This window comes from Globicephala melas, chromosome 14 (assembly GCF_963455315.2).
Source record: "Globicephala melas chromosome 14, mGloMel1.2, whole genome shotgun sequence".
In the NCBI taxonomy this organism is placed as follows: Eukaryota; Metazoa; Chordata; class Mammalia; order Artiodactyla; family Delphinidae; genus Globicephala; species Globicephala melas.
Window position 1 is genome coordinate 53,092,930 of NC_083327.1, and position 26,721 is coordinate 53,119,650.

At 38.5% G+C, this 26,721-nt stretch overlaps 2 protein-coding genes across 2 annotated transcripts in view; both read left to right on the forward strand.

Moving 5' to 3' along the window:
- The first annotated feature begins 6,512 nt into the window (after window positions 1-6,512).
- Window positions 6,513-22,680, forward strand: HINT3 (histidine triad nucleotide binding protein 3). The gene is made up of 5 exons (XM_030853535.3): window positions 6,513-6,985; window positions 14,242-14,359; window positions 18,002-18,071; window positions 19,975-20,101; window positions 22,193-22,680. The coding sequence occupies exons 1-5, from the start codon at window positions 6,785-6,787 to the stop codon at window positions 22,223-22,225; spliced, it is 549 nt and encodes a 182-aa protein (XP_030709395.1). The 5' UTR covers window positions 6,513-6,784; the 3' UTR covers window positions 22,226-22,680.
- A 3,583-nt stretch (window positions 22,681-26,263) lies between these two features.
- TRMT11 (tRNA methyltransferase 11 homolog) overlaps window positions 26,264-26,721 on the forward strand; it is a 63,347-nt gene continuing 62,889 nt past the window's right edge. The window contains exon 1 of the mRNA XM_030853523.2: window positions 26,264-26,374. Coding sequence (XP_030709383.1) covers window positions 26,303-26,374 — 72 coding nt within the window. The 5' untranslated portion in view covers window positions 26,264-26,302. The remainder of the gene's footprint in view (window positions 26,375-26,721) is intronic.

Below are 26,721 nucleotides of genomic sequence, written 5' to 3' on the forward strand. Positions count from 1 at the left end.
CATTCTCCTGTCAGTGCACAGAGTTGTCTGGCTCTAACCATTGTCCTGAGGCCCATGAGAAAGAGCTTCACTGGGATGGAACAGCTGGTCCACAGAGTATGTATTTGGCTTCACAAGATAACCCCTCAATGTTTCACAAAGTGATTTTACCATTTACATGCCTATTAGAATATACTGTCCAACATCTGATATTGTTAGATTTCTTAGTTTTTGCCAGTTTCAAGAATGTGCAATGTTATTTCATTGTAGTTCTAATTTGTATTTCCCTATTAATGAGGATGAGCATCTGTTAATGTATTTCTTAGCCATTTATCTTTTCTCCTTTGTGAGATGTCTATTCACGTCTAATGCCTACTTCTTCTAGTCTGTCTTCTGGGAAGCGGTCACACAAAATCCTTGCTGTTACTACCTTAAGAATAATAGACATTAGTCAGTCTGTTAATCCCATCTACCTTTGATGAGGAGGACAAATAGATAACATGATGGTATCAGAGGTCCTCAGGCCCTACAAGGGTATTTTCTCAAGCATCTCCCTTAAGTGGACAATATCTAGGGAGAGAAGTGAAAAATGTTTGTGTTTTGCTTTGCAGATTTAGGCATGTATTGGCACTTATTAATTTGATTATGTGATTTTTTTTTTTTTAGAAGCAGCATCAAGCAGTTTATTTGTAATAATATTGGATTGGCCAAAAAGTTCATTCAGGTTTTTCAAAACCCAAATGAACTTCTTGGCCAATCCAAATAGTAAATATTTATTGAGCGCTTATGCATCAGGTACTATCCTAAGCACTTTACATATATTATCTCAATTAATCTTTACAATAACTTGTGATGGTCATGAGATAAGTACTCTATTATTATTTCCCAATTGAGGAAACAGAAGCCCTGAAAAATTAATGACTTACCTAAGGTGAAATCACTACTAAATGGTAGAAATTGAGGGAGTCTGACTCCCCAGCCCATGTCTTTAACCAATTAGATAACCATAGGTGATAGCAAGTTAGTTGGCAGTACAGCAAAAATAGAGGGAGGGCATGGTGGGTGCCCAGAAGCAATTCTGGGAAATGATGGGCTTTTGGGGTTTATGCTGGGTAGAGAAGGAAGTAAAGGTAGGAATGCAACAGAAAGCATTGAAGAAAGATCAAGAACAGAAATTACTAAGAAGTCAGGAAGTTGCTGGGACAGGTGCTTTCAGAGGTGTGAAGAGTCACTAAAGTTTAGGTTTTCAGGGCATCTGGGTAAATGTCAAGCTAGGATTTTGCCACAGGAATGAGTTGTGCTAAAGAGGAATGGAGGCAAAGGGCACTGGAATCCCTTTGTGTGATTGAGAAGCTATGAATCACGGATGCTGAGGTTGTCTGAGATAACGCGGGAGTCTGGCGGCATTTGTGGGCCAGGTCCTGAAGCTCTCTGTGAATCTGGGGGAGTGACCAAGAAGCTGGTGCACGATGTGATTATGCTTCATGCTATAGCATGATACTCGAAAGGGCGCAGAGGGTGGGGAGTTGCATACAGGTGGGAATGGGATCACCTGGACTGGCAGTTAGAAGCTAGAGAACGCCAACACTGCTTCCAAATCTCTCTCAGCATGTTGGAAGGTGGGGAGAAAAAGTAGTTTTTGTTTGTCGATGCTCAAGGGAAGTGATATCCTTGGGGGAATGCCAGGTTTCAGTTAAGGCAAGAAGGTGAAGGTATGTTTCTGTGAGGAAGCTGAGGATACAGATTAGGGTGCTTACAAATAAACTGTGGCTTTTAAAGTGGAAAGAGATTCAGAGTCAGAGACGGAAAAACGTTAGGGGAAAAAGAAGCATAGGATGCTTTGGGTATCAGTTAAGAAAACTAAAAAAAAAATTTTAACAAGAAAAAGAATGAATGGTGAAGATGAGATTTATTGGCCTTGAGATTATGAAAAAATACAGGTGTGAATTTGACAAGAAAATTTACATTAACTTCAAGATGATGGGGGTGGGCTGATTTACATGGTAGCTGTTTTCTGTTGATTTGAGGGAGAAAAGAAGTGCCTCTGGTCTGGTTCTACTAAAGGTCTGGATCCCTCTATCATCCACCAACTAAATGATCGTGAGTAGGCTGATTCATCTTCCTACGTCTCATTTTCTCCATTTCTACAATAGGGGTAATAAAATCTACTTCTCTGATTTGTTATGAGAATCAAATTAACTTACATATATGAAAGTGCCTTAGAAAATTGCAAAATGCCAGACAAAGGTAAGGTGTTAGTCACATCAAACTTTGTTTATGCTGAATTCTTTATCAGAAATGCAAAGTCTAAGTATAATCTTATTTCTGATAAAAGTAGAAATTACTTTCAATGCTTTGAAGACATGGCTTTCAGGAAAGTATTATGAAAAAAAGCAGAAGTGTCTGCATTATACTCTGTAGGTAAGTAAACAAAATAACTTACCAGGGAAACAGCAGGAATGGGAAAATTGCTATAAGGAGATGGGATTTTTTTTTTCTTTTATCATTCTCTCCATTACAAATAATTTACACAGTTTCCACTTCAGAACAACACATCAGGACTTCCCTTAAAGTACTTCAGCAAAGCTCAAACAGTCACAAGTCGGGACTCTGGGCCACTTGCCAGTATTTCTTCCAAGAGAGCTCTAAATAAGGCAGTTTAATAATTGGAAACTGGAAATTTCCCTCCTTTCCCACACACAAGCACTCCTTCCTCCCCTTCTTTTGCCTGTTAGACATTTCACTCACTCCAACAGATGGAGGCCAAAATTATGCAGTACTTAGTACCAAGCAACAGCCACTCTAGCCTTAAGTATTTCCTTTTATACTGTTTTTCTTAAGGAGAGGGAAGTGTGTCCACGCTTTTTTTTTCAACTTCAGAAAAATCTAAAATTCTTGAGACACTAGTGAAACAGCAAAAAGTTACTCCTATTTACTAAATATAAGCCAGAGAAGGTTTTTGTATTTGTGTCCAGGAAATTTCTATTTAGGATGTGGAAAAGGGGTGTTACTGACGAGATGATACTTTATGAGATTAAGACAAACTCACCAACACACTTTCCTATCCTCACTGCAAAATGGACTAAATACTGCACTGTATCAAACATATGGTTGTAGCAGCTCCACTGTCTGTCTCTCCCCAAAACACCAAGAAATCTGCCTAAAAATGCTTCATGGCTCTTGACATCAGGGTTGAACAACTCAAAAATTTATGGAATGAGATTATTTATGAAATAGAGAATGATTAAAGGAAATGAAGTTTATTTGGAATTCTGAATTTTAAAAATCTGTTAAAATGTTTTCCTTACGACAAAAGTACTATATTTTCATTGTTGAAGACGTAAAATATACAGAAAAACCAAAAAAAAGAAAAACATCAAGACATAATTTACCCATCCAGAGATCACAATGCAAATATATTTGGTATGTATTCTTTCAGGTATCTTTCTTACAAATTCATATGTATATATTTTTTTCTTTTTTTTCACATATGTATATTTAATAAACATGACTCATACTAGACGTATCTGAACACATGTACACGTCAAAGTACCATGATTTAAGAGCACAGGTTCCCATTAGACTGCTTGGGTTGGGGTCTCTGCTCTGTCACTGACTAATGGGATGATATTGGGCTGCATGAGATCACCAAAGGAGTGAGTATAGCTAAAGAGAAGAGTAGTATCAAATTGTATATGTTAAATATGTACAGCTTTTTATGTGTGAGTGGGAGGGAGAGAGAGAAGGAGGGACAGAAAAACCTAGGACCAAAGCCCATTAGTGATGAGAGAGGTTTGGAAGAAGTGGAAGCAGCCAAGGAGACTGCAGAAGGAACAACCAATCAAGTAGGAGGAAATCTGAAAGTGTGCTGTGCTGGAAAACAAGAGGAAAAAAATGCTTTATCAAGAGGAAGATAATAATCAACTTTTGCTGAAAAGATGAGCACTGAGAAGAGACAATTAGATTTGGTGACATGGGGGTCATTGGTCAACTTGACAGCATAGTTTGGATGGGATGATGGCAGTGAAAGCTTGATGGGAGACAGTGTGAGAGGAGAGAGGGATTCGGAAGAGTATAGTCAACTTTTGGGGGGGAGTTTGGTTGCAAAGGAGAGCAGAGAAATGGATCAGTAAGCGATGCGGAAAGCACAGACAAATAAAGGCTCGTTTTAGTATGGTATGATGTTCAGAGTTGGCTCTTAATAAATGTTTGCTACTGATAACAGTAATGTGACTTACATTCATATTGTATATTATTTTCAATATTGGTTATTTTTATTGAAGTGTAGTTAATTTACAAGGTGTTGGTTTCAAGTGTGCAGCAGAGTGTTTCAGATATATATATATATATATATATATATATATCTATATATATATATATATATATCTATCTCAGGGAAAGATAAAAAACTTAGCCCATGTCTTCACAGATGGTAAGCTGTACAGCTGTCTAACTCCAGAGCCTGCTCTGAAGCAGGGTTGCTACTGGCCCATATGGTGCCCTTTTGAAATTAGAAAAGAGCACTCCATTTCACAAATAAAATTTAAAATTAGTTTACTATCACACAACGCAAATTGCTATTCCTCAGGGGAGCTATCCAGAACCCCACCAGGTAGCAGCTCTGTGCACACAAAGTGCCTATATTTTTGCCTGTTCCCACACCGGGACATATACTCCAGACAATTTTAAATACTTTGTTTTGCTCTTCCCACTTCCATGGTAGGGAACTATATCAAGTCCAAGGTTTGGGAATGGGAAGCAAGTTTTTGAAAGTAACAGGTAAGTGAGCGAAGCAATCGCCGGTATCACCAGGGACATCGTCAGGACAGGTGCGCCTCCCCCTATGTCCATAGCAGCACTATTCACAACAGCCAAGACACGGAAACAACCTACATGTTCATTGACAGATGAATGAATAAAGAAGATATGGTACATATATACAATAGAATACTACTCAGCCATAAAAAAGAATGAAATAATGACATTTGCAGCAACATGGATGCAACTAGAGATGATCATACTAAGTAATTCAGAAAGAGAAAGACAAATACTATACGATATCACTTATATGTGGAATCTAAAATCTGACACAAAGAACTTATCTACAAAAGAGGAACAGACTTACAGACATAGAGAACAGACTTGAGGTTGCCAAGTGGGGGAGGGGTGGATTGGGAGTTCTGGATTAGCAGATGCAAACTATTATAAAGAGAATGGATAAACAAGGTCCTACTGTATAGCACAGGAAACTATATTCAATTTCCTGTGACAAACTATAATGGAAAAGAATATGAAAAAGAATGTACATACAGGCATAACTGCATCACTGTGCTGTGCAGCAGAAATTAACACATTGTAAATCAACTATACTTCAATAAAATAAGTTTAAAAAAACAAAAATGCTTCATTTCAGGAAGATTCATAGAAAGGGCTTTTTGACAAGTACAAGTTTCTGATAACTTTCAAATCATACCGCTGAACTGGGTAAACCAGATGGCTCTATAAAACTATTAATTACATGAGATTGAGTAAACTGATGGATATGGTTATAATTTTTCCGTCTCACCTGAGATATTACTGGCTTTTATTCTGTGTTCTCCAGATACAAGGAAACCCTTCCCCTCAAGCTAATTATGATTTATAGCAGTTTGGTAAATTACACCCCTAAGTAGAATTGAAACATTTATATTTTCTCTCTACCTGAATCCTCCAGAAATTGGAAACTCAGAGGTTCCCAGAAACTTTATCCAATAAATAAGGAAGGCCACCTCCAAACAAATGCAAGAGTTTCAAGGTATTTTGGGGGGAACCTCAAAAAGGGAGGAATTCATCCAAATCTGTTAGGCAAAATCTGTGATAATCCCTTGGCATGGCTTTCCTGGCCCCGAGAGGCCTTTTAAAAGTTTAGTCTGAGACTCCTAAGAGTCCAAGCACCTGAGTTGGTAACACACGGTTTTTACCTGAGTGGCAGAAAACACAAGGAGGAAAATTAGAAGGATATCGCAGTGATCCAGGTGAGGCATAATGAGCCACTGGCAGTAGAGTTCCGGAATATTTCAGACTATAAACTACAGGATTCCGCATTACCTGTGTATGAAGAATGAGATAAAGCGCGCTGTTTCGATCTAGCTGGTGCTGTTAACAACAACAACAATTAAGGACAGATGGGAAATTCAGTTTCACATTTTGAGCTTAGCACCTAAAATTATCATGGCTGAAAATGCGTACACAAAGGATCAACTATGATCTTGTTGAAAACAAAGTTCTAGATATTTTGTTCTTTCTCTTAAAACCTACGAATTCGTAAGCTTAAAAAATTAAACTTTAAAAACTTTTTTTTAAGACATCGTTATACACTCTTGGGGCACCTTACATTACAGGATTCAGGGAAACGACGTTCAGTACAGTCAACAGGTTCCATTCCGCCCCGAGGACACGGCGCTCCCGTGACGTCATCGCGACGTGGGGCGCGAGCCTGCGTTTTGGCGGAAGTCCTGCGTAGTTACCAACGAGACGCAGAGGGAGGGGCAACTGCCGCGGCCGACCACTCTTCTGTGTAGCGTCCTCGCACGTCTCCTAGTGGCAGCCGGCGTGCAAGCGAGCCTCTGGCTTTGAGGCTCCGCAGCTAGTCAGTCGCCTTGGGTCTGGCGTGGCCCGGGATCAGCGAGCGTGCCCAACTCCCTATCCGCCCCAACGCCAGGCGAGGGGCGACGCCTCGAGGTAAAATCTAGGAGGTGCGGGAGGCTAACTCTGCGTAGGCCCTGTTGAGAATCCTGAGGCTCTCGGCGGCGCGGGAGCGGAGGCGATGGCGGAGGAGCAGGAATGTGATTTCAAGAAGTCATGTGCCGACTCTGAGGCAGCGGCGGCTGCAGAACCTCTGGGATCCCCTTCGGAGACCACCGCCGTCGCCGCAGAGTCGCCGGAGCTCGAGAACTACAGTAGCAAGTGCGTGTTCTGCCGGATCGCGGCGCAGCAGGATCCCAGCACTGAACTCCTGTACTGTGAGGTTGGCGGTGACGCGCGACCGGGGACCCGATCGCTCCTGGGGGCTCCGCGAGGGGACCTCGCTGATGTGGATCGGGTGGGGAGGGTCCTGATAAATGGGGCTAGGGGAGGCTGGGTGTCCTAGTGTTAATAACAGACTTGCTTCTCTAGGCGCAGGGAGTGTCAGCCACCTCTTTGCTATTCTAAGGGGAGAAAATGTAGTGGTAAAGTCTCTCTGCAGCTGCCGAGGTACTTTGCGGACAATAGCATGTATGGCCTCTGATTTTATTAAAAGGGACCCCCCTCCCCCCGCCTTTCTAGACACTGCTTTTACATTCCGCACTCTTAATACTGGTACTGAAGAGAAACCAGTAGAAAATAGATAATGGTAATTGTGAAAACCTGTTTGTTAGATTGACTGAAAATAGGCTGGCAGGAGTGGGTCCGAGGTCAAACTATTACTTAATAGATTCTGATTTCCACTAAAGGGTCCAGTTCCTTAGAAGTGTTATCAGTTAGGATATGTGGACATTTTCAGAGCATTAAGACTTTGTCCAGATATTTTAAAACAGATGATCTGGTAGGCACTTTCTTCCACCAGCTCGACTTGCCTTTAAAGAAACATACTTTGTTTTTTTTTTTTTTTTTTTTTGCGGTACGCGGGCCTCTCACTGCTGTGGCCTCTCCCGTTGCGGAGCACAGGCTCCGGACGCGCAGGCCCAGCAGCCATGGCTCACGGGCCCAGCCGCTCCGCGGCACGCGGGATCCTCCCGGACCAGGGCAGGAGCCCGTGTCCCTGCATCGGCAGGCCGACCCCCAACCACTGCGCTACCAGGGAAGCCCAAGAAACATCTTTTGAAAGAATCAGCTCCAAAGTTTCTGGGCTTCTTTGTGGTTTTTTGTAGTAATCATTCATTCATTTGTTAAAAGTAAATTGACTTCCTTCTAAGCACTGTTGGAGATTCATTGGTGAGCAAGGTAAAGGATAGTCCCTGTCTGGATTTTATAATCTAAAGGGACAGAAGAGGCAGCTGATAACAGTGCCCTGTTGTATGATGAGATGGTTTACCACCTGCAGTATTTTGCAGGGCTCGTGCGAGGAGCACCTGGCCCAGATTTGAAGGGATAGGGAAGGCTTTCCAGAGGAAGTGAGACACGAAAAAGTAAGTAGGCATTGGTCAGGTGAGGAGGAGAGAAGATTCCCCTGGTAAAGAGCACCTTCAGAGGTTTGGTTTCTGCCACAGGAGAACAGAAATTCAGTCTAACTGGAGCATGGAGTTCGAGGGGATGAGTGGTGAAAGGTGAAGCTAGGGAGGTAGACAAGGGGCCAAGTTATTAAGGCTACTGTAATTCATGTTAAGGAGTTTTGGCTTTATTTGAAGAGTGACGGGAAGCTCTACAGTGTTTAATGCTACTGTTAATGCTGGGTTGGAAGGAAGGGGTTGAGAAGTTACATGAAAGGGTTTGATCTTTGAAAGATTATCTGACACCATTGTGGAGAATGATTTAGAGAGGACCAGCCTGGAGGCATGGAGATCAGTTATGAGGCTGTTGAAGTAATCCAGCCTGATGATGGCCTGAAATAAGATGTAGTAATGGGAATGAAGAAAAGCCAATCAATTTAAGGATATTTAGGAGTCTGACTCTGCACAGATGTGCATCTCTAGCTCAGATTATAGAAACTGTCAGCTTACAGATGGAAATTGAAAAGAGGGAAATTAATGAGATCACCTAGGAAGTATATGTAGAGTGAGAAGTGAAGGGGCCCCTACAAGAGAGAGGCAGAGGAAGAGGACCTGAAAGGAGGAGAGAAACAGAGGGAAAACTGGGAAAGCTAAGGGAAGGGAGTATGTTAGGAAGATAGGAATTGGCAGCAACATCAGCCTTCCCTAATCCTCGAATCTGGGTTAGGTGACTCTCCAATATGCCTGCAGAGAGGGCAACTTAGATCAGAACTGGTTTTGTCCCCAGAGTGATGGTCATTGACCTTGAGGAGAGCAACTGCAGTGCAGTGGTGAGGCAGAAGGCAGATTGTAGTTGATAAGAACCTGAAGGATAAAAAATTGAAGACAGCAAATACAGACGACTTTTTGAAGGAAGTTTGGCAGTCTTGGGGAGAAGGGAAAAGGTAAGGTAACTACAGGAGGAGATGGAGTTAAGAGAAAGCTTTTTAAAACAGGGAAGACTTTGGTGCATTTAAATCCCGATGGGAAGGCGCCAATGGAGAGAGGTTTAAAATGGCCCACGGTGGTAGAGCTTTGTCCCTGAGAAAGAGAAACTCAGTCACTCATCCATTACTCAGTATTTGAATGAGTGCCTTCTGTGTGTCAGGCACTGTTGGAGGCATTAGGATATAGCAGTAAATAAAATGTGCAACAATCCTTGTCCTCATGGAGCTTACTCACAGGAAATAGTAAGCAACATAATAAGTAAAATATAGAGAATGGATATATATATATATCAAAATATTGATACATAGTTCATTAGATGGGAATGAAAAAAGAGAAAAGGGATGCAAATTTTAAATTTTTAGTCAGGAAAAGCTGCACTAAGAAGGTGGCATTTGAATGAAGCCCTGAAGGAGGTGAAGGAGGAAAGTATATGGTTTACTCTTTATATATAAAGTACAGCTATGCCATATAGGACATGAGAGATACACAGTATATTTGTGATATTAACATATCATGGGAGGGCAATTAGGAAAAAGTCTAAAAATGTTCCTTAGGAGGGTGATAATGAGAAAAGTTTAAGAAACGCTGTTATAATCAAACAATGGCCATAATTCCAACTTTAAGAAAGTCATCCATTTCTTTTTTTCAAATAAATTTATTTATTTATTTTTGGCTGAGTTGGGTCTTTGTTGCTGCGCGTAGGCTTTTCTGTAGTTGCGGCAAGCGGGGGCTACTCTTCGTTGTGGTGCGTGGGCCTCTCATTGCCGTGGCTTCTCTTGTTGTGGAGCACGGGCGCTAGGCGCACGGGCTTCAGTAGTTGTGGCTCGCAGGCTCTAGAGTGCAGGCTCAGTAGTTGGGGCACACGGGCTTAGTTGTTCCACAGCATGTGGGATCTTCCCGGGCCAGGGCTCGAACCCGTGTCCCCTGCATTGGCAGGCGGATTCTTAACCACTGCGCCACCAGGGAAGCCTGAAGTTCATCCATTTCTGAGGAAAAGTATATGAAAACCCTAATGACACACCATTTTTTTAAGGGGTAGATAAGGGAATATGGGTAGTTTTATCTTTCTGTTTAAGCAACTGTCATTTACTGAACAGGTTTTGCAGGCTTACTATTGATATGTGTTACTCACTTGGAGGTCAAAGATGAACATGGCATGTCCTACACTTGAGAAGCTTGCCTATGATCTGAATTGACATGAAAAATTCTCTTTTAGTGGGTATCACTAGGTATAGGTAGTCAAAATTCTGTATTTTAAAGTCACTTGAAATTATCTTTTCTCTGTGTAATTATGCTACCAACATGACAAATAGTTAGGTTCACTCATTTCTGTTTGTTTTCCATTGTTAAGGACTACTTTTTTTTTTTTGAGTCCAAAAATGTATGGTAAATATTCACATGCTTTTAAAATCAAAATTGTAAAGCAAAGTACATTTGAAGTCTAGTATCCATTCTCTTGTTATCTCTACCCTGTTCCTCTTTCCCCGTAACAAACCTTTAAAAAATATTTTTGGTTTATCTTTCCTTTGTGAGTAGATATGTATGCGTGTGTTTATATGTATACTCTGCCTTCTTACACAAAAGATAGCTTAACCTTGTTCCATGCTTTTTCTTTTTTACCTTAGCAATTTATTCCAGAAATGATTTCATAAGTGTATAAAGATCTTCCTCATTCCTTTTTATAACTACACAATACTCCACTGTATGGATTTACTGTAATTTATTCAGCCAGTCTTAGTTGAATTTTATGGACAGTTGGGTTATTTTCAGTCTTTTGCTATCATAAATCATGCTGCAAAGAATAGCCTTGTACAAATATTATTTCATATTTTTTGCCTCTTTATCTGTGGAATGGGAGGACAGTCTTTCTTTTATTTATTTTTTTTAATGAGTGATCTTTGGATAGCTTTCCTGTACGGGTTTGTAGTGGCTTTTTTTTTTTTTAAGAAGATGTTGGGGGTAGGAGTTTATTAATTGATTTATTTATTTGTGCTGTGTTGGGTCTTCGTTGCTGTGCGAGGGGTTTCTCTAGTTGTGGCAGGCGGGGGCCACTCTTCATCGCAGTGCGTGGGCCTCTCACTGTCGCAGCCTCTCTTGTTACGGAGCACAGGCTCCAGACGCGCAGGCTCAGTAGTTGTGGCTCACAGGCCCAGTTGCTCCGCGGCATGTGGGATCTTCCCAGACCAGGGCTCGAACCCGTGTCCCCTGCATTATCAGGCAGATTCTCAACCACTGTGCCACCAGGGAAGCCCCAGTCTTTCTTTTAAATGAAGAGTCTAAATACTGGCTAGATCAGTAGTAGCAATGAGAGACATCAGAGAGCCAGTTTCAGTATTTTAGAAAGCTTAACGGAAATCTAATTCAGTCATTGATTGCATAGGCTAAATAAAACGTCATCGCTTTGCTTTTGACAGGAATTTTATCTGCTGGTGATGATGACAGTTATGTCAATTGGTAGGTTTCTTTAATTAACGAGAATTGGGAAAATAAAATATTCACACATGACATTTAGTAAACAGAACCTTTCAAAATAGGGTTTTGGGAGATGAGGACAGAACTGGGCATTTGGTTCATTCTTATGGCTGAGTCATGTATGACAGCAGATTTTTAAGAGCTTCTTTAATGTTTTTCTCCTGTTATCCTTTAGACTAGCATTTTGTAGTTCCATGAATCTAAAGAAGTGTTACTCCTGCTTTGAGGTAGAATTCAGCTATATTATCTCAAAATAATTCTAATCGGGATGTATTCTGTACCAGAAAGAATTACCTCTGGATTTTTAAAAGTTAATGCCATAATTGAGGGGGAAATAAAGACATATAAAATTGTTGTGTTATGAATCAGTCTGGGAAGTACAATTTTGTTGTACTAGATTTGACCCCCGATACTAGTTGTTTCTCAGCTGGAAGCATTAAGTAAATAATGGAAAACTTTAAACATTCAAAAACATTGCTGTCTTATCCCTTTTGATCTTATCCCTTTCTAAAACATTCCATGGATATGTATATTTAAAGTTACTACTAGACGGGAAAACCATAATAAAAATGGAAATAATTGTCATGCTTGTTATTTTAGGGTTAGGGTTAGCTCTTGGGGTTCCCCAAGTCAACCAACCTTCTGGGACTATACACACACGTGTGTGTGTATATATAACACACATATACATATATATACACATGTATACATATTTACGTAAATTTACACACACACACACACACACACACACACACACACACACACACACACACACACACACACACACACACCCACTTGGTCTGAGTCTCTGTCCCTGAATTGCAGGAAACCCATCACTTTCCCCAGTATATCAGAAGATTTCCTCTTGGCGCTGGGGGGAGTATGCTGCATACATTATCCCTAGTCACCTCTCATGGTTTTCTGTTTCTACTAAATTTTCTATCCTCAAACCTTTGTCTTGCATCAGCCGAAGAGAGTAACAGATTCTTTTCCTTTCATTTTCCTGATACATTAACGCAAAGCAATAGCTGCTATAGATTTTTCCTCAAAGTTTGGGGGCAATAGGATTCTCATACTCTTTAAACACAGCATAAATCCGTTTCTGTAGGCAGGCACCTCAATTCATTTCTTGTTTGTGTACTTTCCTCATAGCTCATGCTACATTCAGTTGATCACTGTTTACTTCAAGGTCTTAAAAGTTACAATTTCTCCCCCTCTCTATTCTCATCTTATAGGCAGGTTACACTCAATATCTGGAAAAATAATGGAGATTTTTGTGTGGCTGTGCCTCCACATTCTGGCAGCTCTTGGTTGAAAGTATGTAAATGAGGACAGCAACAAAATCAATATTTAAGCAATATTTTAATAGAGTGATATTGTGGACATTTTATAGAAGCCTTGAGATAGGAGAGGGACACATAATACTGTATTTTTGCTGCCCTCCATTTCAGTCATGACTCTGCTGGGGGCTAAAGTAGACAAAAAGTCCCATTCACTGAATTGTGGTCTCACTGCAGGTCAATTTGTCAGTCACCTGAAGCTTAGATGAGCAGTATGGATACTGATAAGGAAGTTCGTGTTACAGGATGTACAATTGCCTTTCATCATTATTCTCACTGAAATCAAGATTATGGGCATGGATATGAGGCCCTTGTTCCAACTGAATTTTAGTTCTTGGAATGGAGAACTAGTGAGCAACAGTGCATTCTGGGAAACTATGCTTATTGATACTGATTTTATTTAATTTTGACTAATTTTTTAATATAAGATATTGAATAAGGTTATTTAGGGAATATAGATTTTTCTTTTGAAAAAACTTGAAACTCAAATGTTAATAGGTTGAAAGACTCCCTTTTTTGTTTCCTTTTCTTTTTTCCTTACATTAATGTGTGGAGTATAGAAACCAGAAAACTGATACCATACATGTAATGGACTGGACACATAACTTAGTACAGTATACTAGAGTTTGTTTCAGCATTTCAGAGTCTTTTTAATGCTATAAAGTGGCAAGTAAACATAAAGAAAAAGTATTTATAATTATTGTAAAAATGTTTAAAAATGTAACCCCTGGATATATAGATGCTAGATGATGTTATAAATGAAGAAAATGGCACTTTGGAAAAAAAGTAAATGTAAAAAAGAATTTATCAATCTTGCTATGATTCTGTGGTAGAACCTTTAAAAGTACATATTAGGAGTGGTAGAACCTTTAAAAGTACATATTAGGAGTAGAAAAACCTTAGGGTAGAGATGGAGAAATATATAATGAAATTAAAAAGAACTCTGGGATTATGGTAATGAAGTTTTAATGAACTTCATTCATAATTGTTTTCCGGAAATTGATTTTATATAAGTCTTTTTCTTCTCTGGAATAAATCTCATGAAGGAAGCTAAAGCATCTCATGAAGGAATCTCATGAAGGAAGCATCTCATGAAGGAAGCATCTCATGAAGGAAGCTAAAGCTTGTCTTTATGGACATAATGCATAATCACAAAACTGCCCAATTGAGATTAGTTGTAACATAAGCACCACTTCCCTATCAGACTGAGATTTATGTATGATGTTTAAGACATGCCAGAACAGCATTAGGAAATTCTTTTTAAAAATTCACTAACAAATGATATTTTCCTTTAGAATGAAGACCTAGTTTGCTTCAAAGATATCAAGCCAGCAGCACCTCATCATTATCTTGTGGTGCCAAAGATGCATATTGGAAACTGCAGATATCTAAAGAAAGATCAGATAGAACTGGGTAAGTTGATGGCAGTATTCTTCATGGTTATATCATCGTGAACTGGCATCAGTGACGGCAGTGACAATTGAAAAGAAACAGTTTAGCCAGGTATTGTGATAAAGGAGCATTATGGCTTTTTGAAACTTGCATTATGAAAAATTTCAAATATGTACAAAAATAAAGAAAATAGTATAATCTCCATGTATTTATCACCCAACTTCAACATTTATTAACTCATGGCCAATTTCTTTACATATATTAACCTTCTCCCACAGTGGATTTTAAGCAAATCTCAGACGCCATGTTATTTAATTTTTTAAATCTCTAAAAGATAATGCCTCTTTATGCTTTTTAAATGATGGCTTTCTTGATTCTGAAAGTGAAAGATAATATGAAAACTTATAAACAAATAGAATGGATAAAGAAGATGTGGTACATATATACAATGGACTATTACTCAGCCATAAAAAGGAACGGAATTGTGCCATTTGCAGAGACGTGGATGGACCTAGAGACTGTCATACAGAGTGAAGTAAGTCAGAAAGAGAAAAACAAATAGCGTATAATATCACTTATATGTGGAATCTAGAAAAATGATACAGATGAACTTATTTGCAAAACAAAAATAGAGATGCACACATAGAGAACAAACGTATGGATACCAAGGGGGCAATGGGGAGGTGGAATGAGTTGGGAGATTAGGATTGATATATATACACTACTATGTATAAAATTGATAACTAATGAGAACCTACTGTATATCACAGGGAACTCTACTCAGTGCTCTGTGGTAACCTAAATGGGAAGGAAATCCATAAAAGAGGGAATATATGTATACATATAGCTGATTCACTTTGCTGTACAGCAGAAACTAACATAACATTGTAAAGCAACTATACTCCAATAAAAATTAATTTTAAAAAAGTTATAAACAAATAAGTTATAGTATGGCATATGAGTACATATTACCTGAGAGTGAGACCATATTGGTACCTGCCTTGTAGTTTCCTGCCTGGTAATTTCCTGTATAGATGAAGTAGGACCAAAGTTTAATTATGAGATTTTAGTGATGAACTTTTAGCCTCTGAAAAAGAGATTCTGAAATCTTGTCTCTTACAGGATTATCCTGTATTTTCCTATACATGATTTCTGTGACTTGTCAGCTACGGTTTACTAAGACATTGCTAAGTTTACTTCAAACCTGCTTCAATAGCCATTGTCATCAGGGTCTGGGATGTTTGGTCAATACTTTAAGGTAGCTGGCAAGATAGATAAGTTGGGCCAGATTTTTGAAGGTGACTAAAAAATCTCTTTGATGAAAACCTCGATATGTGGTTTATTAGTGTTTAGACTACTGAATTACCAGTTTTTAAACTGTTTTTTCGAGATATTGTGAAATTCCTTAGTCATCTTCAGTTCTATCAGTATGTTTCATGCTCCTTCCAACAGACAGAGGCCAATATACGTGCAGTATTTAGTACTAGGCAACAGCCACCAGCCTTAAGTATTTCCTTTTATACTGTTTTTCTTAAGGAGGGAGAAATGTGTTTATGCTTGCTTTTCTTTTTCTAGTATTTCTTTTCTTGTTAAAAGTTTTTATAACAGTTGCAAATCGAATGTTACTAATTTTGAAGCACCGTGGTGGGTGTTTGGGATTTCATTATATGTACTGTTTTTACTGATTTTGTGTATATTTGAATATTTCCATAATAAAACTTTAAAAGTCCTTGAAATTAATATTTTTATACAGTCTATAAAGTTGGAAAAATAATAAGCATATGGAAGAACTTAATAATACTATCAAGCACTGTGACTATAATTGACATTAATAGAACTTCACCTAACTATAGAATATACATTTTGTTATGAGCACATGTTCACCAAGATAGTCCATATTCTGGACAATAAAATAAGTCTCAATACATTTCAGATGATCAAAATCTTATAAAATACATTGTCTGATGACCATGGAATTAAAATAAATAATAAAATCTAGAATAGCACTAAATATTTTTAAGTTAAAACACTTTTAAGGGCTTCCCTGGTGGCGCAGTGGTTGAGCGTCCGCCTGCCGATGCAGGGGACGCGGGTTCGTGCCCCGGTCCGGGAGGATCCCACATGCCGCGGAGCGGCTGGGCCCGTGAGCCATGGCCGCTGAGCCTGCGCGTCCGGAGCCTGTGCTCCGCAGCGGGAGAGGCCGCAACAGTGAGAGGCCCACATACCGCAAAAAAAAAAAAAAAAAAAAAAAAAAAAACACTTTTAAGTAACTTCTAAATAAATAGGAAAAAAAGACAATATTTTGAACTGATTGGTAATAAAAATACAACATAACAAAATTTGTAGAATGTAGCTGAAGAAGTGCCTAGAGGGAAATTTATAGCTGTAAGTGCTTACATTAGAAAAGGAGGTACAAAACCAATGACCTAAGTTTCCAGTTTAGGATGCTGCAAAGAGGCAAGCAAATCAGATCAAAATAAAGTATAAAGAAGGAAATAGTAGAGTAGATATCAATGAAATAGGAAAGAGACAATAGGTTTTGCTTCATGTATTTTGGATCTGATTTTAAGTGAATATGTAATTATGATTGTCATGTCTTCTCAATGATCCATTTTTATCATTGTAAAATGTTCCTTTTTATGTCTGGAAATACTTCTTGTGTCTTTTTTTTTTTTTTTTTTTGCGGTACGCGGGCTTCTCACTGTTGTGGCCTCTCCCATTGCGGAGCACAGGCTCCGGACGCGCAGGCTCAGTGGCCATGGCTCACGGGCCCAGCCGCTCCGCGGCATGTGGGATCTTTCCAGACCTGGGCACGAACCCGTGTCCCCTGCATCGGCAGGCGGACTCTCAACCACTGCACCACCAGGGAAGCCCTTGGGAGTATTTTTAAAAGAAAACAAGATACAGTCTGGCTCGAAGTAACATGAGCTTTTTTTTTGACCTTGTGGTACTGGCCTTGTCATGGAAGCCTTCCCACTGAAGCCTGACTTAGAGAGGTAAACTGTTAGCAATGATTTTATAAGCCTCATTATAACAACTGCCCTCTGCAGATTCTCTCACTTCTCCTCTTTTCAAATGCTTGATTACACCATTCAGAAACAAAAGAGATCTAAAGTTTGGCATTGTGCTTTGAAGATCCTGGGTTACCAAAATTTTTTTAATGGGGAAGCATATTCCCACCTGAAGGCCATGAAACATTGAGACAATAAAGATGCTAAGGCAAATAAGAGTTTGGAAGCCAAAACAAAACATTTAGCTAGTCATGGCTGGGCCAACATAAAGGGATGTCATATTCCTAATTTGAGTTCAAAGACAAATTCAAAGTTTTCTTGTCCTCTTAACTCAAACAGTTTTTGTTTAATTACTTGGTTTCCTTATGATTAGAATTAGACCTCAGTAGGATCAGATGTCCTAAACAGTCACTTGGTAATATCCCTCAACAGCTGTTCAAAGTCAGCTTATGTGTGACAGTTTGTGATGGGTTGAACCTTCATTTCAGTTGTTGATAAGCAAATTTCTTCGTAACTTAGAGCTACTGGATGTCTTTAAATATGTATGCATTTGATACGACTGTTTACTAGGACCCTAAAATTTCGGGTTAATAACTAGGTAGTGAACTTAATGTCTCCTATAGTGTAATGTAGTTTCTTTACTGTTTTGTAGTTGAGAACATGGTAACTGTTGGAAAAACCATTCTTGAAAGGAATAATTTCACTGACTTCAAAAATACGAGGTATGTATACTTCCAGATAGAAACCAATATATGCAGTTGGTTTTTCTGAAATGTTATTTCCTCAGGAAAACGAAAGTAGAGATGGCAGAATTCATGGTTTAAATGCAGTTTTCCTGAAAGTGAACATATTGTTCATTGGTAAATTTAATAAACAAAACTTTTTTTCACATCTCAACATCGTCTAATAATCACCACATTTAGTTTTGGACAGACAAGTATATTGAAGCAGTGGGTAGGTAAAATTAGTTGCTTAGTCCTCTTTGTTCAATATGTGCATTCCTATAAAATTGTGAGTAAATTGAATTTCCTTAGAAAAAATTTATTTTATGTGATTTAAAAATATATTATTACCCTTCTAGCATGAAAGTAACTTGAATTTGTTGAACTGCACTCTGACATTAACCAAAGTTTGAGTAAAAGCATTCAATATTCAATTTGGTAACTGTTTTAATTAATCTATTTATTTTTTCTTTTTAAAAGATTTCGATTTTGCCTTGTATGATCAAAGTAGTACCAAGGCAAGTATAGTGATTACTTTGACACCTCTGAACTGGAATTCAGAGGCCTGAATTCTAATGCTATCAGTGTTACTTGCTTCTACTGTAGTTGTACTGGCTGTGTTACTTTAGACAAGTCATTTAAACTCTCCAAGATAATACCTGCAGTGCCTACTTGAAGGCTAAAATGAGATTGAATGTGTGAAAATCCTGTGAAAACTATTATGAACTATATCCAAGGGTGATAATGACAAGGAACAGATGGTATTTGAGACCCTTTGGTCAAAACCAACACGTTCCCTTCCCAGTCATAGAAGTGCTCATTAGAAGAATGAACACTGGACTGGTTGTCAAGAGCCCTGAGTTTCAATTCTAGCTCTACCACTGCCTAACTTTGTGACCTTGAGAAGTCTCTTCAACTTTCTAGATCTTGGTTTCCCCATCTTTAAAATCTTTAAAATGAAAAGGTTGAGTGAACCCTTGAGTTACTTCTTGCTTTTAGATTACTTGATTCCATTATATGACTCCTGTTTCATAGAGGGAAAACCTAGTCTCCTTTTCTGGGTGGTGGTAGAGGCTTTTCAATATGTTACGGATCTGATTCCACAGTCTGTCCTGTCCTGCTGCATTATAGCACCTCTCCTTGCCTTCTTCCCACGTTCCCAGTCATTTTTAGTCTTTTTTAAAAATTGAGACTTACTTCTAGTTTGAACAGGCAAATATTTCTAGGCTTGAATTATTGTTACAGGTGTGCCTTGCTCCACTTACAAAGTAGACTTCCAAAACTGTGTGTAAATGGATTTTTAAGAGGTTAAATCATATTAAAAAATTTTTTTACCAAAGGAATTCTCTTGTAAATATTTTATAAAGCAAATAGTTATGAATAGTTATCATCTAACTTATTTTTAGTATTCAAGAAACTTAAGTGATGATAAAGTTTTTTTAGTGAGGGTAAGGAAATGACCACTTTATTAAAGGAGAAAGTGCGCCATCTACTGGCTATGTCTTGGAAAAAGGAATCCTACTTCTACTTCAGCGTTCAGTAATTTTAAGATTCACTGCAGAGACATCTTTTAGGAGAATTAAAGCTTAATATGATAAGAACTGAAGTAATAAGACATAATGCCAGCTCAGAATTCATAAGGGTTATACAGAGGCATAATATTCTGTGAAAACCTTTCTCAATGAAGAGTTTATCTTATTGTGAACTTCAACATGAAGATGAACTGTGTGAATACTCTCAAGTTCATAAAGAAAAACAGGGAAAGAGATGTTTGAGTGGCAATCTGTCTACCTTAGGTAACTTGTTTTGGATATATTTAATATTTATGTGTTTTAACCTGAAAATATAGTTTTAAACTGTTGTAGAACTAATTTGTCAATTATCTCTTACCTTGCTGTTTCAGAATGGGTTTCCATGTGCCACCATTCTGTTCCATTTCCCATTTGCACCTTCATGTTCTGGCACCAGCCGATCAGCTTAGCTTCTTATCAAAATTGGTTTATAGAGTGAATTCCTATTGGTTTATCACAGTAAGTGTTATTGTTATGCTAGCAGCATACAAAAATATTTAAAATATTTGTCCTTTTTGTTGTAGTTTTTCTTTTCTTGGCAACAGTGGGCACTTACAGACTTGATCATCTGTTTTAACATTCTATTTGCACATATCTAAAATAATATTTTTAATTTGGGGTACTTTTCCAGGTCATCAAATCTGTAGGAAGCGATACTATGGCAAGTCTCTCAATTGTAAGCAGAGGATATGATATAGAAGTTCATGGCATTAATAGTTCAGAATTCTGAATTGTGGCTCTATTAGTTACTTGAGTGACCATGTGCAAGTTACTTAAACTTTTTAAGGCCCAAGTTTTTTTATCTACTACTGACATATAGGTAATAGTGCCTACATCTAGGGTTGATAAGAGGATTGATGAAATAATTAACATGTAAAGCACTTAAAACTGTACATTGCAGATAGTGAGGGCTCAGTAAATGTTATCTGCTGCCTCTGTCATCATCAACCTCATTGCAGAAATTGATGCAAGTAGTAGCATCAGCTACTAGATCTGAAGTTGAAGCTTTGAGCCTAAAAAAATTGCAGAATTTTGCTTTACTAGGGCAAAAGTAGAATAGAATTCAACTGATTATTGGCTTGTAACCTGACAGTCAAGCTTTAGTTATTAAATGACTCTGTCCTTCCAGGGCCACTTGACTAGTAATTTATGTTTCTTATTTTATGTGTCCATGATGATAAGGTGACCTATAGTTGCTATATCTGAAAAACCATCAAATTGCAAATTAAGTAATTACCATTAGTTAATGCAGATTATTATTATAGTCATAGTACAAAAGAAATGAAAAAGCAGTTGATTTCTAGAAACTTCATATTTCAAACTTATTATCTCTCTCCTCAACTTGTTGTCCATATATTTAATGTATGTGGTGTATATATTTGAAATTAAAAAGTGGGACATTTTGTAGGAAGCTGGTGTGGTCTCTTAAAAAAAATCAGTATGATAAAAAACAGATATTTTTTTCTTATTTGTATTTCTAAGTTTCTACACTATCTATGCTTTTATAGTAAAAAATAATTAGAAATACATTTTTATACTTTTTAAACTGTATTTCCTTACATGATTTTTTAGTTGGGAAAAAAATGAATGAACAAAGTTATGAGATCTATTAATGGTTCGTCCTGGGAATCTGAACTCTTCTTAAATCTAGGTATTTAAGTATATATTATGAGACTGAAAAAATCAAGATAAAGATGTTACCGTTTATTCTGAAATCTTACATAATTTTTCAGATATATGATGATTGAGAAAAGTATCTGAAATGATGTAACTAGAAGGCTTTAGTTTACTTTTTGTTTTCCTTATTTTTTTAGAGCAGTTTTAGGTTCACAGCAAAATTGAATGGAAAGTACACAGAGTTCCCGTATACCCTCTGTCCCCACATACTCGCAGTCTTCCCCACTGTCGACATCCTACACACCACAGTGATACGTTCGTTATAATCCATGAAACTACGTTGACATGTTATTATCACTCAAAGTCCATAGTTTACATTAGGGTTCATTCTTGGTGTTGTACATTCTGTGGGTTTGGATGAATGTATAATGACATATATCAACAATTGTAGAATCATGCAGAATAGTTTAACTGCCCTGAAAATCCTCTGTGCTCTGACTATTCATTTCTCCCTCCCCCTTAATCCCTGGTAACCACTGATCTTTTTAATGTCTCTGGTTTTTCCTTTTCCAGAATATCATGTAGTTAGAATCATATTGTTTGTAGCCTTTTCAGATTGGCTTCTTTCACTTAGTTAAATGCATTTCAGGTTCTTCCATGTCTTTAGTATTATATTTATTTTCCTTATTGAAACTATCTAACAAAAAGGCAATGTGGATAAAAATCTGCATATTTATATATAGTATAGAATAAACACCTTTACTGTAGTTTGAAAACTGTTATGTTGAGAGTATTTTGTAAGATATTTTTAGGAACAGAATATGTAGTATCCAGTTATTCTGCTGTGGCTTATTATAATAGGGGTACCAGTAGAATTATTTCATGTAGGCTATGATAACTAGAATAAAAAAATATGTTATTTTTCCATTACAGGCTGATTATTTGATTGACAAACTAAGAACATGAAAATGTCAACAGTGGAAGATTTTCCTAATTTTAGCTCAACATAAACTAATATTCTGGTCTCTTTGAAGTCTAATTACAATTGGGTTTTATGTGAAGCTATTACTGGGTAGTTTTAAATTGTTTCTTAATGTTTGTTTCCTGAAATCTGTGATATAGTTATATGAATATTTTGTCATTGACTTTGTTTTAGTGGTTCCTTGTCTAAGGTATAAGATACTATAGATAAAATCCCATTAAAACAAATTCTGTTAATCAAGAAGGGCTCTGTATTTTTTTTAAAGTTCAAACATTTTAATTTCTCAATAGTCAATTATAATAGTGATTTATTTATGAAGAATAAACTGGTATAAGAAGTACTTGTTGGAGCCTTTATTATATGAAGGAGAAAGAGAAATTATTTCTTGATTGTTCTGTAATTTTACACACAAAATTTCAAAATAAACAGTACCGTACTACACAGGGATCTCTGATCTTATTGATGGAAAGAACTGTATATGTGTCACTTTTTACTCAGGCTTCAGATGCTGGCTTTCACTTCTTGAATCCTAGCATCTTTGTAATAAATTGATCCTGAAGCTATGTAATATATATAAAATAATTTCACTGTAACAGTGGGTTTGCTATAACAATCAATTTGGCTATCCAAGAGAATTCATTGTAATGGAATTTTACCTGTAAGAACGTAAATTGGGAAGAAACATAAGTGGTTACATTAATCTATTAAAACTGGCAGAAACTGTTGCTCTATGGCTTATTTATTATACCAAAGGAAAATTAGAATTAAAAAGTGGTTAGACCTGTCTTTTATCATGAAAAAGTCCTGATTTGAAAGTAGAGATAGATTGGATGAGAAAATTAATTTTAATAGCAACATTAATATATTGATAAATCATTTCATGAGACATATTTCTTTAGGAATTGTCTTTTGGTGCTAATCTACTAACAATAGTGAATGTGAATGAAAAATAAGTACTGAAAGCTAATCTTACATTGTGCCAGTGTATAACAGTACCATATACATGAATATAAATGAACATAAGGATTAAAGTATTGATCTTAGGAACAGGCTGAGAAGAGTAGTGGTTTTTTTTTTAACCTTCTTTTTTGGGGGATGATATTAAACATAGTTTTAAGTAATGAAATACTTAGTTACAACCTCTGGAATCAATATTGTTTAGTTCATTTGTTCATTAATTCATTCAAAAAACATTTAGTGGGCTTCCCTGGTGGCACAGTGGTTAAGAATCCACCTGCCAATGCAGGGGACACAGGTTCGAGCCCTGGTCCAGGAAGATCCCACATGCCGTGGAGTAACTAAGCCCGTGCGCCACAACTACTGAGCCTGAGTTCTAGAGCCCAGGAGCCATAACTACTGAACCCGCGTGCCACAACTACTGAAGCCCCTGCGCCTAGAGTCTGTGCTACGCAATAAGAGAAGCCACCGCAATGAGAAGCCCGCACACCACAATGAAGAGTAACCCCCGCTCTCTGCAACTAGAGAAAGCCTGCATGCAACAACGGAGACCCAATGCAGCCAAAAATAAAAAAAATAAATTCGGTGAGCATTTAACATGTACCAGACATTGCCAGGATCAGGAAATATAGAAGTGAGAAAGGACAGTCTGCCTTTAATTGCTAATACGAAGATCAGACAAAACCAGTGAGTACAATTTGGTATGTTAAGTACAAAAATGTCCATAGAAGAGGCTGTGGAGAGGGAAACAATTTTGAGAGCAGGTGGCAGTAGAACTGAGTATTTGAGACTCAATGTTAGGCAGGTAGATAGTGGATGTTTAGGCTGAGAGACCAACATGTACTTTCCTTGGGTTCTGCTTCCACTATTATTTACTTAACAACTGAACATCCAAATTCCATTTTGTTCACTGAAGGTGGAGAGAGGAATTTGGAAGTAGGGGTTACGGGCTCTCAAAATTAGATTTACAAGTTTTTCAGCACTTCTTTGCTAAGTAGCTGGCTGAGCATCCACACAGATTAGCAGTTACATGTTTCTATAAATCAGTTCTACTGTGATCAGCTTCAGAAAAGGAATTTTCAACATGTGCAACATGTTGTACTAGTGAACTTACAGTGATATAATTGACAGTATTATGATAACAATATGTAAGGTATTTAAGGAATTCTCAAATGCCTTATGGACCTCTTAAAAATGTGATTAGCCATTTGATTTAATTTATATGAGATTATACCCTCTCATAGTAAGGAGGTTGGAAAACCCTTGGAACCTTACATTTTCAGTGGCTCTTCTCTTGTAAAGATCAATAATCAAATTATGACAATTTAAATTTACTCAGCCTTTTCAGTAGTTCAATTATTTGGTAACTCTCTAGTCATCTATAACATTAGCTCAGTACAAAGCTAATTCATAACCTGTCTTTAAAATGTTTAAAATAGGGCTTCCCTGGTGGCGCTAGTGGTTGGGAGTCCGCCTGCCGATGCAGGGGATCCGGGTTCGTGCCCCAGACTGGGAGGATCTCACATGTCGCGGAGCGGTTGGGCCCGTGGGCCATGGCCGCTGGGCCTGCGCGTCCGGAACCATATTTAAAATAGTATCAAAAGCATTATTTATGAATGTTGTGATAGTTTTTTGTTTTGTTTTGTTTTGTTTTTTGCGGTACGCGGGCCTCTCACTGTTGTGGCCTCTCGTTGTGGAGCACAGGTTCCGGACTGAGGAGCTGAATCATATTTAAATCCACTGCAGTTGCTTATGTCTGAACAGGTGTCTCAGAGTCCCAACTTGTTCAGTTTTGTTTCCTGAGAGCAGCCAGTGTTTTTTCCTCTCTTCTCTTCTTCCTGAATTATCTTCATGAAGACTGAAGATGCTGAGGACCCTTCTGGAATCTTGTGAAATAGAACTCCCTCAGGAATGCTTCACAATAGTGAAGTTTCCATAGTTCTTATATGACTTGTAACAATAAAACTTTACTCTCCAAACTGTTTAAAAACCCCTTGTTTTTTACTCATTGCAAAAATCTAGTCTTCCTATGTATGAAGAGAGCTTTTCTCCCTCTCATTGGTTCACACATCCCTATGGTTCTAAACCATAGGGACACCTAAACCCTTTTCAAATGATAGATGTTTAGTCAGATGTATGGGCAACTTTGACATTACACGTGACTTCTGCCACTGGGACCTGTCAACTCGCTAATTTTCTTTCTTCACTGACTGTGTCTTACTAGTCTCAACATTGTAGTGACCTGTTCTAACCAGAACTCCAAATTCTCCTTTCCAATTCCTGGTCCTTCCCAGGAACACCTCTGGTTTTTTAATAAGCAGCAGCCTATACCAGAGGCTCCAATGCTTACACAATAGTAATCTCACAAGAGGGGCCAGGTCTCTACGAGATCTGCCTTGGGGAGCTTTGCATCTGTCTAGAAGGCAGACTTTGAACCTCTCTGCCCCTTCCAGTACAATTTTTTGAAAAAGCTGCAGATGCAAACTAGTATATATAGAATGGATAAACAGCAAGGTCCTACTTCATAGCACAGGGAACTATATTCAATATCCTGTAATAAACCATAATGGAAAAGAATATGAAAATGAATATATATATATGTGTATAACTGAATCACTTTGCTGTACATCAGAAACTAACACAACACTGTAAATCAACTATACTTCAATAAGTATAGCTAAGTCCAGCTAAGTCAGTCCCCAAAGCCTGGAGTGGTTAGAGAAGGCTGCAGGGAAAAGACAGAAATTTCAGTTCAGTTTCGAAGACCTGGAATTTGAAGAGTTGTAGGGGAAGTTAAAAGTACATTCCAGGTGGAGGATCATTGGGAACTACACTGTCTCATCGCAACCTGCTCTTGAACACAACACATCTTCTCACACCAGCTCCTGGTACACCGGGACCTCAAACAGAACGCACCCGGCAGCAGAAGAAACCTCTCCCGGAACTGCGGGGCTCATATCCCGCAAGCCGGGAACCTCCGGAGAGAACCGACTCTCCCCACTTCCGCTTCTGGCTCCTCAGGCTCTGCCTTAGCGGAAGCGGTCTGTAGGGGAAGAAAAGAGTGAGACACCCTCGGTGGCGCAGGCGCGCCGCGGGCTGATGCGATGGCGTTGCCGGGACCCGTGAACAGGTATCTTCTGCTCATGGCACAGGAACACCTGGAGTTCCGCCTGCCGGTAAGCGCCGCAGTGACCTCCACCTCTTTCTTCTGGAGAGGACGGCGGGGTGGAGATTGGTGTGCGAGCGGAGGCGACCCACGCCGTCCGAGCCCGCGGGCAGTGGGGGGTCTGTGCTTGTCGGGGAGATCACGCGTCCCCCCAGTCCCTCGGCCCCTGGGATTGGTCTGAACTCTGCGGAGGGTGTGAGAGAGAAGTCCGAGACAGCCTCTCAGCCTTGCTAAGCATTTTCATTCATTCTTCAGTCCATGTGCCAGGTACCGGAGTCAGGCAGGTGAATATGACCGGTCCTCTCCCTCCTGGAGCTCTTCGTCTAGAGAATAGAGACAGCTGACAGAAGTACTCAG

Coding starts and splice junctions, on each gene's coding strand:
- HINT3 (XM_030853535.3), top strand. CDS start 6,785: ATGGCGGAGGAGCAGGAATGTGATTTCAAGAAGTCATGTGCCGACTCT. Junction 6,986..14,241: donor CTGAACTCCTGTACTGTGAG/GTTGGCGGTGAC, acceptor ATTTTCCTTTAG/AATGAAGACCTAGTTTGCTT. Junction 20,102..22,192: donor ATTCCTATTGGTTTATCACA/GTAAGTGTTATT, acceptor TTTCCATTACAG/GCTGATTATTTGATTGACAA.